The following is a 17,630-nucleotide window of genomic DNA, read 5'->3' as shown; positions in this document are numbered from 1 at the left end:
GAGAAGACATACAAGTCATCAGCTTTGTAGCTGATGCCCTCCAAAGGTTTTGAGCTACAGCTCCCATGAGCCTTAGACAACTTGGCCAATGGTTGGGGATGGTAGGAGTTGTAGTTCAAAACATCTGGTGGGCACTAGGGTGGGGAAAGTTGCCCTATTGGCTTTTAATGTCACCTGATTCTGGTTCAGTGGGAACCTGAAGTACCACTCACCAGCCATCCTTTAGCAGCAATGCTGCAGGGCTGTCAAATAAAGCCAGTTACATAAAGTCTCCCACTTGCAGCAAGCTGCCATTTTGGCGCAGGAAGCAGTGAGGTACCTAAGCTCCACCAACTTAATGGGAGGGAACTATTTTACAATCACTGAAATACTCAATTATGCATCAAATCCACTGCTTATAGCACTTCAAGTTTAACATTTTAATACAATAGCCAATCCTATTAAATGCTATCCCATCAGGGGGCCATGAGAGACACAGTAATGGACACAGGTCAGGCAATGGCATATCAGAGTCATGACCCAGACTGTTCCATTTGTTTGCTTGTCAGTCTCTCTGCCCTTGGAGCAGAGGCAGTTTGGGCTGGAAGCACGTTCAGACCTCTTTGCATTTTAAAGTTCTCCTGGGTGAACTTAAAGGCAAACTCATTCATTTTAAAAGAAGATCGCATGACCTCCTTGGTCCCCAATGTAAATGTGTGTTTAGGAGAGGTACTGCTCTGCTTGTTAAATGGCCCCTATTCAGCAAAGCTCTGAAATACATCATTTTGAGTGTGAGATCAAACCCATCGACTTGAAGTCACAAAGCAATGTTGGACTGATTTGAGACCGGCAGTGGCAGTGCATGCACAAGAGGTAAGGATAGCTGACTCAGTTTCTCTTTCTCTTGATTTCTCATTTTTCCAAACTTAAGCTCAGTTCTCAACATTTCCACATCAGTTTGCCATTTTTAAAAAGCCTTACATAAAAAACTAATCAGCACTTTGGTACTAATTTCTTCAAATATACACATTTTTATATGCAAAACAGACAGATTTTTACCAAGCACTATACCCCAGCGGGTGGCGCTGTGGGTTAAACCACAGAGCCTAGGACTTGCCAATCACAAGGTCGGAGGTTCGAATCCCCGCGACGGGGTGAGCTCCCGTTGCTTGGTCCCTGCTCCTGCCAACCTAGCAGTTCCAAAGCACATCAAAGTGCAAGTAGATAAATAGGTTCCGCTCCGGTGGGAAGGTAAACGGCATTTCCGTGTCCTGCTCTGGTTCGCCAGAAGCAGCTTAGTCATGCTGGCCACATGACCCGGAAGCTGTACGCCGGCTCCCTCGGCCAGTAAAGTGAGATGAGCGCTGCAACCCCGGAGTCGGCCATGACTGGACCTAATGGTCAGAGGTCCCTTTACCTTTACCTTTATACCCCAGTTTAGCATGTTAATATATGCAGTTTTATGTACTCTATTTGCCCTTGCATATGCATTTTTGATACACATTACTTGGCAGGAGTACTGTATTGCAAATTTCGGAATACTGCAAATTTCAAAGGATGGTTGTCTGGCTATTCACACCTTGTTTCAGAAAGTGTGGATTAAGTAGGTTTCCTGTTAAATGCAAACTGAATTCAATTCCCCCCCCATCCATAAGTGCTGGTCACCATTGCCCTGAAGCAACTTGAAAGGATGGGGGAGGAGCTGTTTTTTTGTTTTGTTTTTACAACAGACTATGTATGTGCAAAAGCCTGCCTGATTATGTACTTCCAAAACTTCATTTTTCACCCAAGCAAGAATGAGGAAAAGAAAGCTGTTCTTCATGCACAGAACATAAGGCAGGCCCATGGAGCATAACTGGTGCATGTGTGCAGTAGGACAAATCTTCAGTGGTGGTACCTAGCAACACACTGCACACATATCCTTACAGGCCACAACATTTTGTAGACCAGACACACTATGAAAAAAAAAACAACCAGCAGTGTGCATACAGGAAGAGAAAGCCCTCTTGGAGTCAGAAAACAAACTTTAATCTAACAGCAAATGTTCGTAGTGTTGTGACAGTCACAGAGAATATCCAGAGATATGCAGAAGTATGTCTCTTCTGAAATCCCCCCCCCCACGCACCTCAGAGCCATATACATGGTCCCCATGTATGAATGTCATAACTTTCTCCCCTTTGTGACAGCTGACAAGTCTTTCCACCCTGGGTCTGCATGCCATTTGTTAGCTTTTCTTGTGAGGGTATTTTGGCTGGCACATCCCTCATAGCAATTGTCACAGCTTGTTGGTGGTTAAGGCATTGTGTTGGATCCTTAGCCAAAGCGGAGGGTGGGAATCAGGAAACCCACCCCACTCCCACTCCAGGGGACCTGCGTACTCCATTAAAGGGGTCCAGGTGGCCATGCTTCTGCCCAGTCACCCAGACAGGGGCTGAAGGGCCATAGCAACCCCCCTTCACACACACACACACACACACACACACACACACAATGGCCTGATTTGATAGGATGATCCTCAACCCAGGATTGACCCTTCTGATCTATCAACTAGCAGTCGGGCTAGATGTTTCAGGATACACACCCAATGCCTACGCCAAAGCCTACGGACATCTGTAACCAATAGTCTTGGCCTCTTTAATCCAAAGAAGTTTGTCCCATGATTATTTCATCCTTCGTGTCTTGTTCACCCCACACCACTGGCGCCGCTGGCAGGCTCACTGCACCTGGGCCCACAACCATCACTAATACGTTACCATTGCATCAATGATGTATTTCAAAATGCATACACACACACACAAACCAAGTGTAGAATGACTTTTTTTTTTGGTCAGGTGCTCAAGTAAGCTTTGTCAGAGGTGTGAGGGGACACCTCTGTGACCACTTGAGATTCACCTCCTGCCACAGAGATATTCCCCTCACCTTCTGGCTTTGCAGAAATACAGGGAAATGTCGACCAATGTCACCTGTCCCACTCCCAATTGCAGCTAATATAATGGGTTTCCCAATTCTCTGTTTCCTCTGTAGTTGTCATAGAATGGTGATATTTTAGCTACATAAGAAATGTTGGTTATGCCTGAAAAGCAGAAACGGAAAGGACTGTATGTCTAAATCAATGATGGGGAACCTGCAGGGCTCCAGAGGTTGTTCAACTCCAGTTCCCATCATCACTAGCCATCACGGTCAATGGTCAGGGATATTGGGAGCTGCAACATATTCCTTATCCCTGGTGCCAATCAATCTGCAAAGATGTTACTCTGAGAGCTAGTTTTGTTGAATCTGCTATTTTGTAAGGCTTGCTTTACTCAGTTGTGCTACCTAAAGTAGGTATCCAACAGAAGTGGGCGTAATTATTATGAATGGTATGAATAGTACCGGGTGTGATTATTTGTAAATACACCATGTACAGCACTGGTTCAAACCTATCCCTCATGGTTCTCTCCCATTCCTCTGTTCTCTGCTATTTGTTTTGCATGCCTCCACCTCTTCCTTCCCAACCATTAAAATTTAGATTGTAATTTTAAGATCCTTGCAGCAGAGACCCTTTATCCCCTTCTTCTTTTTGCTACATTGACAATGCTATCTTAAAAATAAAATTAATCAGGATTCCCAAAGAAAGAAAGGAAAATGAGAAGCAATACAGATTAGCTGTTTTTATGATGCATACATAAGCAGTTTTATATGGGCAACAGAAACCCACTTCACATCAACTCAGAGCAGGACTTTTTAGTATGACTGCCCCTGTTCTGTGGAATAGCACTATTGTTGAGATCCTGGCTATCTGCACTTTCCAGAAACAACTGTAGACATTTCTGTTCTTACACGCTTTCCCAGCTAGAAGAGTGGGTTTCTGCCATGCATGTCTACAATGCTTTGCTTTTTAAATATTTCTGCTGTTTTTATCTATTTCTATTGTACATCGTCTAGAGATGCTTCCATGGAAGGTGATTAATAAGTGAATTATTATTATTATTATTATTATTATTATTAGGCTCGGGCTTGAAAGCTGGAGTTCGAAACATCTGGAACCAGACTGGTGAAGCTATCGCACCGTGTTTCAGAAATTCCCCACAGCTCTGAATCTTAAATCAAAGCACCGTTTCAAAATGCATTAAGCCTGCAATTATAGTTTAGCATGATACACACCTTAGCACGCAGGTGTAGAAACCACTGTCTTGAACCTCTGCTGCATGAAACCATATGGAGTCTTCGTCTTTGCTCATTCTGACTTCAGAGAAGATAATGGGTTCTTCCAAGTCTCCTTTGTTTTTGTACCACATAAGACGAAGGCCTGTGCTTTGAGCCATGCTGTAGTTGGTCCTGATGTAGCTGTAGAAAAGGGCGCATTTCACTCGAACGGGCTCACCTGCCAAAGCCATGTATTTCTTGAGATCCACTAACCAGTCGATGCAACCATCCACTGCAAACAAAAAGAATAAGTATATATACAATATGTGTGTGTGTGAGTGTGTGTGAGTTTGTGTGTGAGTGTGGGTGCAAGTGTGTGAAAGTTTCAAAGTCTCTAATAGGACAGAACCCATTGAAATTAATATATCTAAGCTAGATATATGCCCATTAATTTCAGTGGGTCTGCTCTGAGTAGGACTAACATTGGATCCAAACCATTGTTCCCTACCTGTTGGCAGTCCTACCAGTAAAACATGGAAAATGGAAACACAAAACCACTTAGGAAACTGATATAAATTAATCTCATCCCTAAAGAAATAACAATTGAAACAATGCTATTTACCACTCCATGATAAGACATGAGACTAATTAAAAAGTGATGGTTTACATTACCCATTTTGACATAAACACTCTAGGTAATTATTAGAGGGCATTGGTAGCTTCAGATGTTCCCATTCCCTTTTCTATGTTTCTTTCATACCTGCTGCCAAGATGCACCATCCTTAATTAATAATTCTAGATCTTTCACCTCAACCACTTGACCCAATTGACCAGTTTAGTGATTGCAATTTTCTTCCAATAGAAAAAAACACACACCTAGAATGGCATCTGTTCTCAGAACCACCTCTTCCACTTTCTTTTTCCTATTTCTAGTGAGCTATGTTTTGTGTAAAATATTGATTAGTGGTGGAGACAAAATCCACACCATGTTTAATTTTGACTTGAAGGCAACCCTGCAAGGCATTTATTAGAAACCAATTAAGATATGTACTTGAGTGTACAAGGACTTGAGAGATTCCGCAGAGAACATTTATAATTTTGACAGAAAAGAGGAAGAGGCTAACTTTTTGTGTTTCATGCAATACCTTAGTCATTTAGCTAGTTTTTGTTCCCACCCCGAGGCCCCTTCTTGTGCTTTCATGGTGACATGAGTACCACTGAAATGTGGCTCTTTCCCAGGCCCACCCGAGAAATTCCAGGCAATGTGGAAGGAACTCTTTGGGGCAGGGCTACAGCTCAGTGAAAGTGAGAGTGCATCTCATACCCCCAACTGCCCCCAAAACACCAGGACCATCACAAAAAACCATTAAGCCATCAAAGCGTCTCACTTTTTCAACACAGAGTCCCAAATTCCCAAAGGGCCTTTACTTCAGTACAGTGTTTCAATGTGTTACTGGAAGCTCAGATGTGTGTGTCTCTCTAACACATTTCTTAGATCTATGCCTCCCTCCCTCCACTTAATATGGTGCCACTTCCTCTTTTTATGAAAACAAGATCTGGGTCACCTGTGTTTCCCAAACTTAGATCTCCAGCTGTTTCTGGACTATGGTTCCCATCACCCGACCACTGGTCCTGGGAGTTATAGTCCAAAAACAGCTGGAGATCCAAGATTGGAAAACACCAAGATAGATCAATACTCTGTGTAGGGCAGATTCCTATGTTACAACTGTATACTGTAGTTTGCATGGAGCTTAACCCTGCTCCCTCAGTCAGTTGGTCTCCCATATAGAAAGGGGTGAAGGGAGTGAGGTCATTCCCATCAGCTCCAACCAGCACTACCAGTGGCCAGGTATTATGGGAATTTTAGTTCAAAACATCTGGAGGGCAGCTCATTGGCTTACCCTGGCATAGGTTTTGATGATAAGAGTTCTCCAATGTGAAGTACTTGTGGAACCCATTTTTCTACCACTATGATCTGGCAACTCCTGCAACTAAGCTGGTGCCAAACATCTGCTTTCCTTTGGACTGCATCAGCAAGGCCAAGAAGTGGGTCTTGTCATCTGGGCAGTCCAGGTTGTCCATACACACTGCCCAGGCTTGTGCCCTGGGGAGGTCAGAAACAATGTGAGAGGCAGCAGTTACAAGTTACCAGTCTCCACAGTAACAGAAGGTGTTGTGATTTTTCCAGCAGTTTCACTTCATGCCCCCCCCCCCCGAGGCATACTTCATTGTCTCCATTGTTGACAGGTGCCAACAAGTGGGCAAAAACCATTCTGGTTTCTTACGACACCCCCCCATAGTGTTTTAGGGTGGAATGTTTCATTGCAGCACTACTCAGTTCAAGCGATTTTGCTACATTTAACAGCCCGTTCATTCCCTTCTTTAAAAGCGGAGATAAAAAATAGTTGAGGCAGAGAGAGAGAGAGAGAGAGAGAGAGTTGCAGCCCAAGTCACTGCAGCCCAAGTTTCCTACCCTTCTCCAGGGATGAAGCACCAGGGAGCCTTCTGATACTGCTGAGCTACTACATCATCCCTGACCACTAGCCATGCTTGGCTATTAGAGGATGGAGTCCACCACCTCTGGAAGCCCACAGTTTCCCTCATCCCTGCAATGCAAATGTATTATCTACAATCACCTTGTGGGGGGCTTATGGCTTCATGAGTGTAGCAGTAGCTCACTTGCATCTAAGAGCATGTCAAGCATCATGAGCTTCCAGATTCTTCTGAGCAAAAGGCAAGAACTCCTTGCTTCCCTCACCAGCAGGCTGACTTCCTCCCTCTGACTTTCTATCAGAACCCCCCCCCCCCAAAAAAAAACCCACACGCCTCAGCTCATAATGCTGAGTGGCTGGGAAGGCCTGGCCAGATGGGTGGGGTATAAATAATAAATTATTATTACAAATTATTGTAATGGGAAAAGATGTGTAGTCAGAACTAGCTAATTGCATCAGGCTCCCCCCAAAAAGCTCAACAACTTTGATCAATTCAATGGGTAGATCACAGCCAGTTTAAATGTATATTTTATTCATGCCTGGCCTAAGGGGAAGAGCCATCAACGTGTAATTGCTGGACAGTGGCCAGTCAATGATGCACTGCCTGAACCCTGGGTAAATAGCAGAGTGGGGAGATGGAGGTAACAGTGGGCATGATGTCACACAGTAAAAATGTGTCCCTTTCAAATTTAGAGATGGGCTTGATGAACTGCTGTGAAAGCCAAAGCCTTCTTGGCAGACTGGCTGAAGGCAGGCTGGGAGAGAGACATGGAGATGTCTGGAATCCAGTGCTGGGCTGCTTTGAAGAAATCTCTCTCCACTGAAGATTTTGCTGTAAATGTGTCTAGATAAATAATATCTCAAAGACACTGCAGACTCCTCTGTGCCTTATCTTCCCCAAAGGAATATTGACCCTGGTTGAGTGCCGAGATGCCTTGGAATCTCATGCCCCACTCAGCAGAAATTGGGGTGGCCAGTACCACTGGTTATGATTGCACTGTTGGCGTACAAAGATCTCTCCTAAATCCATCACTTACCAAAATCCCAGCCCTCTTTGACAGTTCTCTCTAGCTCTTAATTATTTTTCTTTAGTTACTTTAAGCTCCTCTCAAATCCCTTCAAATCCAGGCTTAGAAGACTAATTTCCAAATCACAGCATCTCAAATTTAATTACAGTGTGGTCACTTGAACTGAGCAAGTGAACCATATTTCAAATGCATTTTGCATGGTTCAGCTAAATTTCCATTTGTAAACCTTTGTCATGTAAGGTTTCAAGACAGGTTAAGTTCAAGAGGCAGCAGGCATGATCTGAAAACTAACGCAAGAGTCATGTGTAAAATAAAATAAAATAAAATAAAATGTTCTTGGCGTTAATGACACACCAAATCCTCTTTTTCAGAAAACGTAACTGAAGTATTAAAATGCAGAGCCTGAAAAACCTAGCCACGCTGTCTGTCCTCCTGAATAAGTAGATACATTTTCATTATAATCCTGTAATATTGCACTGACAAAAACATGGATGCTCCTGGATATGAATGGGTGGAGCTAAGGCCAGAGTTCACAGGTCAATTTCTGACATATCAGGGCAGGACTGGAAAAGACTTCAGCCTGAAATGCTGGGGTCATGCTGCTATTCATTGTGTGGTCAGTATTAGACCAGATCAGTGCTTCCCAAACTTGGGTCTCCAGCTGTTTTTGGACTACAAATCCCATTAACCCTGGCTAGCAGGACTGCTGGTCAGGGAACTGTAGTCCAAAAACAGCTAGAGACCTCAAGTTTGGGAAACACTGATATAGACCAATACTCTGTGTAGGGCAGATTCCTATGTTACAACTGCAAACTGTATCAGCAGAACAATTTGCATGGAGCTTAACCCTGCTTCCTCAGGGAATAACCTTTCTGAATATTCTCTGCATTATGCATCTGATGGTTAAACAATCACAACTTGTTTCATGGCATCATAAGATGGTGAATAAGCATAGATATGAAGCAAATTAGATTAAATAAAAAAAAGGACCTCAGAGTGACCTTAACAAGGGCTGAACATTTATCTTTCATTGCTTAGAGGTTGCTTGTTTGAACAGCTTATTAAAAGTGGATCTTAAGGTTGCCCTAAGAAATCAAATACAGCTAACCCTTTAGACCAAGAAAACAGGCAGTCTATATTCATCCCTGTCCTTGGTTGAATGGTACACGTGGCTTTGGTTTGTGTAAACAAAGTCTGCTTGATTTGACATTTAGGGCAGTGCTTGTACTGAAAGCATCCTTGTTGTTGCTTTCAAAGTGAGAGATCAAGAACAATCCATCGTTTTCATGTTATTTCACCATTCATAGGCTTGATTGTCATGATAATGGACTTCTTCCGCAATCCTCATCAAGCTTAGACTCTTGGGTAGGAATAGGACAAAAGCCATGATTGTAACCATCTGCTGAAAAAGAGCAGGATGAAGAGGGGCTTCACATAGTCATAATGGGCAGCTATGCCCTTTCTACCTCTTCCCAGCCATGCCAGGTGCACAGCAATGGGCAAGGACAGAGATGACATACCAAGATTCACCCCTCCAATAGGGAGATGGCAGAGCTCAATGGTAGAAGACATACTCTGCATGAAGGGGATCCAGAATCTACCAGTAGTTTACATTTCTATCCCACCTTTCCTTCAGGGAGTTCAATATTGCCCTCTTCCTCTCCTTTTTATCATCACAACAACACTGTAGGTTAGGCTGAGAGTGAGTGATTGGCACAAGGTCACTCAGTGAGCTTCATAGCTGAGTGGGGACCACCGGCATAGCAACTGCCACCAGCCCCTAGGGCACCTAAAATTGCTGAGCTTTTTTTCAGAGATAGCCCTGCACAAGCCAAGCACCCGGAAGGGGCAGTGACTCCAGGGCCCTGCAGCACATGTGCCACCCAGTGCCCCCCTGGCCCCCCTGGCCCTGCTACTGGTGGGGATTTGAACCCTGGTTTCCCAGATCTTAGTCTAACACTCGATTCACTATACCACACTGGCTAGTATCTTAGGGAGCACAGCTAGAAAAGCATGCTCTCTGCTTGAGAATCTAAACAGCCTCTTTCAGACAGGGCCAACTAGCCAATACATAAAATGGAAGATTGCATTTTATGAGTTCGGGGTTTTATTTTTTGAAAACAGCAGGCATGTGGGGGGCAGCGTAGTGGCAATCAAGACCAAGAGCATTCTGTGCAAAAAAGAAAGTTTAATATATTCCCTGCCATGCTCTGGCTCCAATGGAAATCTCTCTCGCTACCTCAAGCTGTTATTTCCCCTGGGATGGAACTTGGCATTGTTAGGAAGGACCAAAATTCAGAGGTAGAGCTCATGTCATATATGTAGAAGGTCTCGGGTTCAATCCCTATGCACCCCCAGGTATAGCTGCGTAAGACCCCTGTCTGAAACCTTGGACATCTACTACCAGTCATTGTAGATATAATGCATTAGGTAGATCAATGGTCTAACCTAGTATAAGGCAGCTGCTTATATGCACATGAATATGGTTTCAAGGTGTGTGTGCTTTACATCAGGACCAATTTGTTGTTGGCATCTGTCTGACTCGAGAGACAATAGAGTGTGGATCCCGGGGTGAATCTAAACTGCTGGAGAATCACAGCGCCTGCTGTGGCTGCAGAGACTGGTAACTCATAACTGCTGCTTCCCATGTAGTTTTTGCTGCATTAGCAGCATCAAAGTGACCTCCCTTGGGTGCAAGCCTGGACAGTGTGTATGGAGGTCCTGGATTTCCCAGACGACAAGACCCGCCTCTCGGCTTCACTGATGTGGTCTAAAAGAAAGCAGAGCAATATGTTTGGTACCCGCTGGGCTACAGGAGTTGCCAGACCACAATGGTAGAAAAACAGGTACCACAAGTACTTCATACTGGAGAATTTTAATCATTAAAAACTGTTCCAAGGTAAGCCACTGTGTTGCCCTCCAGATGTTTTGGACTACAATTCCCTTCATCCCTGGCCACTGGTAATGCTGGTTGGGGCTAATGGGAGTCATAGTCCAAAGCATTACTTGAGGAGCTGCCTTATCCCTTATATACCCAGCAGATTACTGCAGTATGCAGGAGACTTTTTCCTAGTGGTCCCAAAGAGATCTGAAGTGCCTTATTTTTTGCTCTATAAAATGCACCAGACCATAAGACGCACCTAGTTTTTGAAGGAGGAAAACAAGGAAAAAAATATTCTGAATCCCAGAAGCCAGAACAGCAAGAGGAATCGCTGCGCAGCGAAAGCAGTGACCCCTCTTGCTGTTCTGGCTTCTGGAATAGCTGTGCAGCCTGCATTCGCTCCATAAGACGCACACACACTTCCCCTTACTTTCTAGGAGGGAAAAAGCGAGTCTTATAGAGCAAAAAATACGGTAAGTTGGAGCAGGTCTTTTAGTGTGGCTGCTCCTGCTCTGTGGAGCAGTGTTCCGGTTGAGATATGACAGGTGAAGACATTTTTGTTTCAATAAGCTTTCTCGGTTGGATAGATATTTTTCTGCCATGGGTGCCCACTTTGCATTGATTTTTACATTCATTTGCTGTTATTTCCTGTGCTGTTTTAAACTGTTTTTATTATATTGTGCACATTGGCCAGAGACATATGTGGAAGGTGACATAACCTCAACATCTGGAGGGAGCCACATTGGCTAACCCAGAATTATACCATATTACTGAATATGTAACAACTCCAGAGACATCCTGGGGCAAATTGGGATCTTTTTTTCTTTTTCTTTTTTTTAAAAAGTGACATAATACATTTCCACATTGACAAGTCTGTCTTTTTCTTCAGCTGGGTCCAAATATTATTACAATTTTGTACCAAGCACAGCAGTTAATGATGGGGATAATTAAAGGATGTGGATGCCTCTGCTGAAAGGGAGCGATGTATGTAAGCCATGATTCTTCATTGTTTCTGCCTGGCTTGGAGCTCTTTCATTTGTTGCCTGGCTAAGTCTTCAACGAGCTCCAAGGAGATAATTACAAAGAGCAACATGTTCTGAGAAACTGACTGAAGACTATTTATAACAGGGTACGTAACATTTGATGACATTTAGGGGAAGGGTGGGGGGACTTGAAATGAGCTTGGACTAAATCATAATCATTGAAGAGAGGCTAATCAAACAGAAGATGACTCCCCCCCCCCCCGCCCGTGTCATTTTCTCTCATCGAAAGCCACATCAAGAATGTTTCTTCTTTTCGTAGCTGTGCATGGGCTCAAATCTAGGTCAAGCTCTCTAAAGCTTATGCTGTAAAGTAAGATTCCCTCCCACCCAAGATAGTAACTGAACTACCAGTCATTGGAGCACAAAAACTGCAAGCTTTATCTGAAAAATTCTCCATGCTATTATTTTAAACATGATGGGGGCTACAAAAATGGAGCTTCATATGCTACTATCATTCTATCTCGCCCTTCCTTCAAGGAGGTAAGGGTGGTATAGCTGGATCTCTCCTCCCCACAATTTTATTCTCACAACCCAATAAGGTAGGTGCATCAAAGCAAGCTTACCACGGTTTTCTCCTGCCCTTCTTTCAAGGAGGTAAGAGTAGTATATCCCAAAGTCCTTAGCACAGGGGGACATGATTTGCTTTTCATCTAGAAGGTCCCAGATCCAATGTCAGACATCTCCAAGTAAGGCTTGGAAAGAGTCTTAGTCTGAAACTCTAGGGAGCTGCTGTCATACTAAGCTAGATGGCCCAATGTAAGGCAACTTTCCATGTTCCTATGCAGCATTTCATCCTCACAATAGCTATGTGACATAGGTGTGTTAATGGTAATCTTGCCATCATTTTATCCTGCCTTCCTTTAAGGATGGTCTGTCTTGTTTCTTTTCCTCACTGTTTTATTCCCACAAGAATCCTATGAAGTAGGTTGGGTTGAGACTGTCCCAAAGCCATTTGAGTTTGGGTCAACCTTGTTCTGATTAGAGACATTAATAATTACACCATGCAGCTTCTTTCAGATTATGTCTATACCAACCTATTTCCATACAAGCCAACTCCTAGGATGCGTGCCCATGACATTTTATTCCAGAATCTTTGGAAATTGTTTCTTCTAGGTAGTGCACACACAGCCTAGATCTACTGCATTTTTGCCACCAAAAAGTGCTTCTTGAGAAATTGGTTTCATTCTTAAAATATTAGCTCTTTGCAGATTAATTCTGCATTACCTTGCAGTGGGGACATATGAAAACGGATGAGGGCATTTCCAGCAATGGGAGTTGATCCACACCTGCCCAATAACAACCGCTACTTTCTTATTCATTCTCCTGGGGCATGTGCAAGAGGAAAAGGTGTAGATAAGCTAATTGTCAGGAACTACCAGGGTGCTGATGAGTGTGCCCCAGGGGGAAGCGGGGCTGGAGTCCGACTCAGGAGAGACATGTAGTACTTTCTGGGGACCCATACCAGCCAGGAGGCAAGAATCAGAAGCAGGGGAAGTTTCAGAGCTGGAGGGTGGAGAAGAGGAAGAGTCAGGTCAGGCAAGTGAAGAGCCAGGTGCTTCCCCACCCTCTCCTGAACCACTACCACCCAGAACCAGGAGGGGATTGAAAAGGGAGGAGCAGGGGAAGTTTCCACACAGAAACAGTCTCTGGCTACATGTACACAGCCCTTTGGGAGAAGATATATAAACCATTGGAAGGGGAATGGCCCCCAATTGCTGCAACTGTTCCATAGAGCACAGACCTAGCAATAGCTGCCTAGCAGTTGTATTGGTGTGCGTAGATATCCAGAGCTGTAGAAGCGACCGTGAGTGTTACCTTTGACAATAAATACTTAACTATCTGGCATGTGCATTCCTTTGGCTGGGAAGCGCCCTTGATACCAATCAAAGGAAGTGGTTTCAAATGCATATCAAGCAACCACAATCTACTCTGGTTTCAGGATCTAGAATCAACCCAGATTGAAAACAGCATGTTGAGGATGAGCATGATTCTGCATTGAGAAAAACTACATTTTTTGCTACAAACAGGTTAGTGCGCATGGAGCCTTGGTCTGGTCAGAGAAGGGAGACTTGCCTCGGGAACCCCACGTACCATGAAGAAGACTAACATAGAGTGCAATAAATAAATAAAAGGAAGTAAATAATGCAGCACACCGTTACAGGGTGTAGTGACTGGCTGCCAAACTCAGAGGGTGGTATAGCACAGGATATGTATGCAGGAGGTAAGGAATACTTGTATGTAAAGCCTGTGTCAATGGCATTTGCTTTCGAGGGCCACAGGTCTCCTCCATTCTGGTGTGCATCAGGACCAGCAAAAGGCGTTGCATTGCCTGAGGTGGGTAGGCAGGGGCTGTGTTGCCTCCACAGCTACTAACCTCCAACTGCTCACTTCCTCTTCCTACATTGCCTCCTTCAGGCAGGCATGAGAGGGAAGGAGGGAGAGAGCAGAGTGGTCATCAGCAGCAGCAGCACAAGCAGATGGGAGCAGTGCAGCAATGTTGGCCAGCCACACTGAACACAATGAAGTTCTCTGAAGGGGCCCTTAGGATAACACATTCTCCTTATACACACTTACTTGTGAGTAAATTGCATTGAACTCAATGGGACTTGGAAGTAGACATGCATCAGATCCTGCTGTTAACATGCAGAAGCCCTCAGAATATACCCCTTATATCAAGCAACTAATCATGCTCCGAGTTGCAGGAATAGATGAAAAGGAAATCTTGAAATCCAACAATGGATTGTCAATGAACTTCACTGCTGGCAAGCCAGAGTATATATTTCTCTATCTGCAATAATTGTACAACATTTACTGCAGTACGCCACATTTCAAATGATTTGCTGTGGTTCATATTTTAAATAAATCCAGTGGTCTAGGGATTCTGGGTGCATTTTAGCATGAACCATAATAATTTATGAGCAATTATAAGAGAGCGTGTACACAATCACTAAGTAATTTGTCTCTCTGCTTGCTGTCATATGAATAATCTTTACATTCCAAATCTGCCTGTAACACTTTTTGTAAGCAACTGTCACCCGAAGCAATTCATAATTGTGGGACTGTTAGACGTGTCAGAATTTTTAAGCTCAACGTAAAAATGAAAATGAAAAAAAGTTACACAACTCATGCTATTTTACTGTTGCATATGCTCTAGTATATTGCAAGCATGCCCCATCAAATCACTTCATGCTGTTCCTTGTTTCCGGTAGGAACAGTTGAATCTGGTGCAATTGGGGAAACGGGGCACTGCTCCGCCAACCTCAGCCTGCTCCCTGAGAAGTTTGAAGAATGGAGAATGGAGACAAAACCAGGAACAGCTGGTAAGGTTCTCCTGGCTTCCCAACCCAGTGGATTACTAAGAGGAGAGGGGAGAGGTACAAGGAGCTTGATCTGGTGCAGCATCCGGTGGTGGAACCAATCCAACACTCTAACCACTATGTTTTGCACTGGGCCAAGCCCTCTGCTTGTTATCACTCCCTTCACATTCTTTGTAAGTGCCAGCAACTCGCTGTGTAGGGAAGCCAGGAGACCAATGGTGCCTCAACAGCAAGACCTCATGCTGGACACAGTTGACTGTGCCTGAGATTGGCTTCAGCTCTCATCTATCATTGACTTCTCAGATTTCTACCCCACCCATCCAAATGGGCACCAGCTGAGTAGGAATTTTGCTGTAAAAGTCTACAGACTTAAACATGGAACTGTAGAGTGGAAGGGACCGGGTGGGGGCATGTAGTCCAACCCCCTTGCAATGCATGTATCCTTTGCCCAACATGGGGCTCAAAACCATGACTCCGAGATTAAGTGTTTCATGCTCCACTGACTGAGCTATCACAAAGGGTGAGAGCCAGCATGGGGTGTAGTGGTTAGCTTGTTACACTCCAGCTGAGAAGACCCAGGTTCAAATTGCCACTCAGCCATGAAGCTCGCTATGTGAACTCTCAATCTAACCTACCTCAAAGGGTTGTTGATAGGAAAAACCAGGTTGGGTGGGCTACACTGCCTTGAGATTTTCAGAGGAAAGAGGGATACAAATGTAATAAATAAAATCAAGGGAACAAGGACTATACACGGGCACATATGAGTGTATTCATATACCTACACACATATGTCCCAAAACTACAGGAATAATTCAAAAGACCCAAGGAATCTTTGGGCTCAGGTTTCTCAAAGAACAGCCCTTCACACCGCAGGAAGAACCACAGAAAGAAAGTTTCAATAACAATTTCTGCAATTGCAGAGAAGGTGGGGCAGTCTGTGGTTCAAATGACAAAATGTAAACAATGTTGTTTGGTATGCGCAAACCTGAAATAACAGCTTGGATCCTAGAGCACAAGATCCTAAGAAAAGCCCCACTGAATTCTGATCAAAGGCCCCTCTAGTCCACAATTTGCCTATGGGAAGCCCACAATGTGATTTGAGTCCCTGTAACACACAGTGAGGTGGGGCACCACTGCCCACCAAATCTCTGGTTGCTTGCATTGCTGCTGCTTACCAAGGGTGAGGCACCAATAGGGTTGGCACAGTGCAAACACACCAGCAGGTCCACAGGATGGACTTTGCTGGTCCATTTGCACCACACTGACCTTGATGCTGCCCTCTTCATTCCCCTCTGCCTCCTGATAAGCAGCAGCAATATGTTTGACGAGGGCAGGTAGCACCCTACCATTCTGCCTGTTACTAATGAGCACAGCAAGCACTCTCATTACTCATGATCTCCCACCTGTGAGTCCCAAAAACTAGTAGAGGCAATATACAGTCATTATCATTAGCATCTGTTGATATCATTATCCCCCATAAATTTGTCCAATCTTTTGGTAGATAGACTCCATAGTTTGTGTTGTTTGAAGAAGTACTGTACACTCTCTTTTGCCTGTCCTGAATCTCCTTGGCATGGTATTCAAATTATTCCTGGTCACTTCTTCATTTGCTTATCTCATGTTGTAGTGCTAAGATGGTGAGGCTTATGGCTCTCCAGATGTTGTTTGACTGCAAGCCACCATTGGCCATGCTGACTGGGGCTGATGGGAGTTGTAGTCCAGCAACATATGGAGGGGCACAGGCTCCCTGCCCCTGTACGATACCTTTACTAGGAGAAAAGCTAAGTAAAGCAAAATCTTGACATTCCTGTTTCTGTTGCTTTTGAGCAGTCTAGAATACTGAGATGTTGTAAACCAGGGGTAGATAACCTTTTTAGAAAAAAGAGGGAGGGAAAATGTAATACCTGAAACAATATACAGTTAATTTCTATATTGCTTCCAGTTTAGGGGCTTCCTCCAAGGAAATATACCTAAGATTGCACCTCAAGTACTGGAACCAGCAAAGGCAGTGCTATATCCAAATATAATCTGGCTCTATCCTCAGTGGTTTCTATTCAGTTCTGTGGACAGGTGCTACCCAGAATGTAGCTGAGAGGAGCAAAGCCTCACCCCCAAAACTACGTCCAGGGACTCCATCCCAAAACTGAGCATCTCTTTCCCTTCCCTGCCAGTCCTTTCTGTGGACAAGCTGAAAAGTGCTTCATTTGAGGGCACCCTTTGTGGGTGAGGTCACAACTTGTTCCCTAAGCCCAGTAGGGGGCTATTTGCATGGCAGTCTTCAAAGTGCTTGATAGCCTTTGGTGCAAGGTAAAGGTAAAGGGACCCCTGACCATTAGGTCCAGTCATGACCAACCTCAGGGTTGCAGCACTCATCTCGCTTAATTGGCTGAGGGAGCCGGTGTACAGCTTCCGGGTCATGTGGCCAGCATGACTAAGCCGCTTCTGGCGAACCAGAGCAGTGCACGAAAACGCCATTTACCTTCCCACCGGAGCAGTACCTATTTATCTACAGTGGTATTTCACGTTAAGTACTTAATTCGTTCCGGAGGTCTGTTCTTAACCTGAAACTGTTCTTAACCTGAAGCACCACTTTAGCTAATGGGGCCTCCTGCTGCTGTTGCGCCGCCGGAGCCCAATTTCTGTTCTTATCCTGGAGCAAAGTTCTTAACCTGAAGCTCTATTTCTGGGTTAGCAGAGTGTGTAACCTGAAGCGTATGTAACCTGAAGCGTATGTAACCCGAGCTACCACTGTAATTGCACTTTTG

At 44.3% G+C, this 17,630-nt stretch overlaps 1 protein-coding gene across 6 annotated transcripts in view; it reads right to left on the bottom strand.

Moving 5' to 3' along the window:
* Window positions 1-17,630, bottom strand: part of IL1RAPL2 (interleukin 1 receptor accessory protein like 2) — a 499,644-nt gene that overhangs the window by 233,032 nt on the left and 248,982 nt on the right. For 5 of the 6 annotated variants that reach the window (XM_083722867.1, XM_083722868.1, XM_083722866.1 and 2 more), the window contains one exon: window positions 4,123-4,396. The exons of the other annotated variant lie outside the window; for it this stretch is intronic. In XM_083722867.1, coding sequence (XP_083578993.1) covers window positions 4,123-4,396 — 274 coding nt within the window. The remainder of the gene's footprint in view (window positions 1-4,122; window positions 4,397-17,630) is intronic. 6 annotated transcript variants of the gene reach the window in all.

The sequence above is a fragment of the Podarcis gaigeae genome (assembly GCF_964106915.1).
Source record: "Podarcis gaigeae genome assembly, chromosome: Z".
Lineage (NCBI taxonomy): Eukaryota > Metazoa > Chordata > Lepidosauria > Squamata > Lacertidae > Podarcis > Podarcis gaigeae.
Note: the sequence above shows the minus strand (reverse complement) of the source record. Positions and strands in the feature narration are given on the sequence as shown.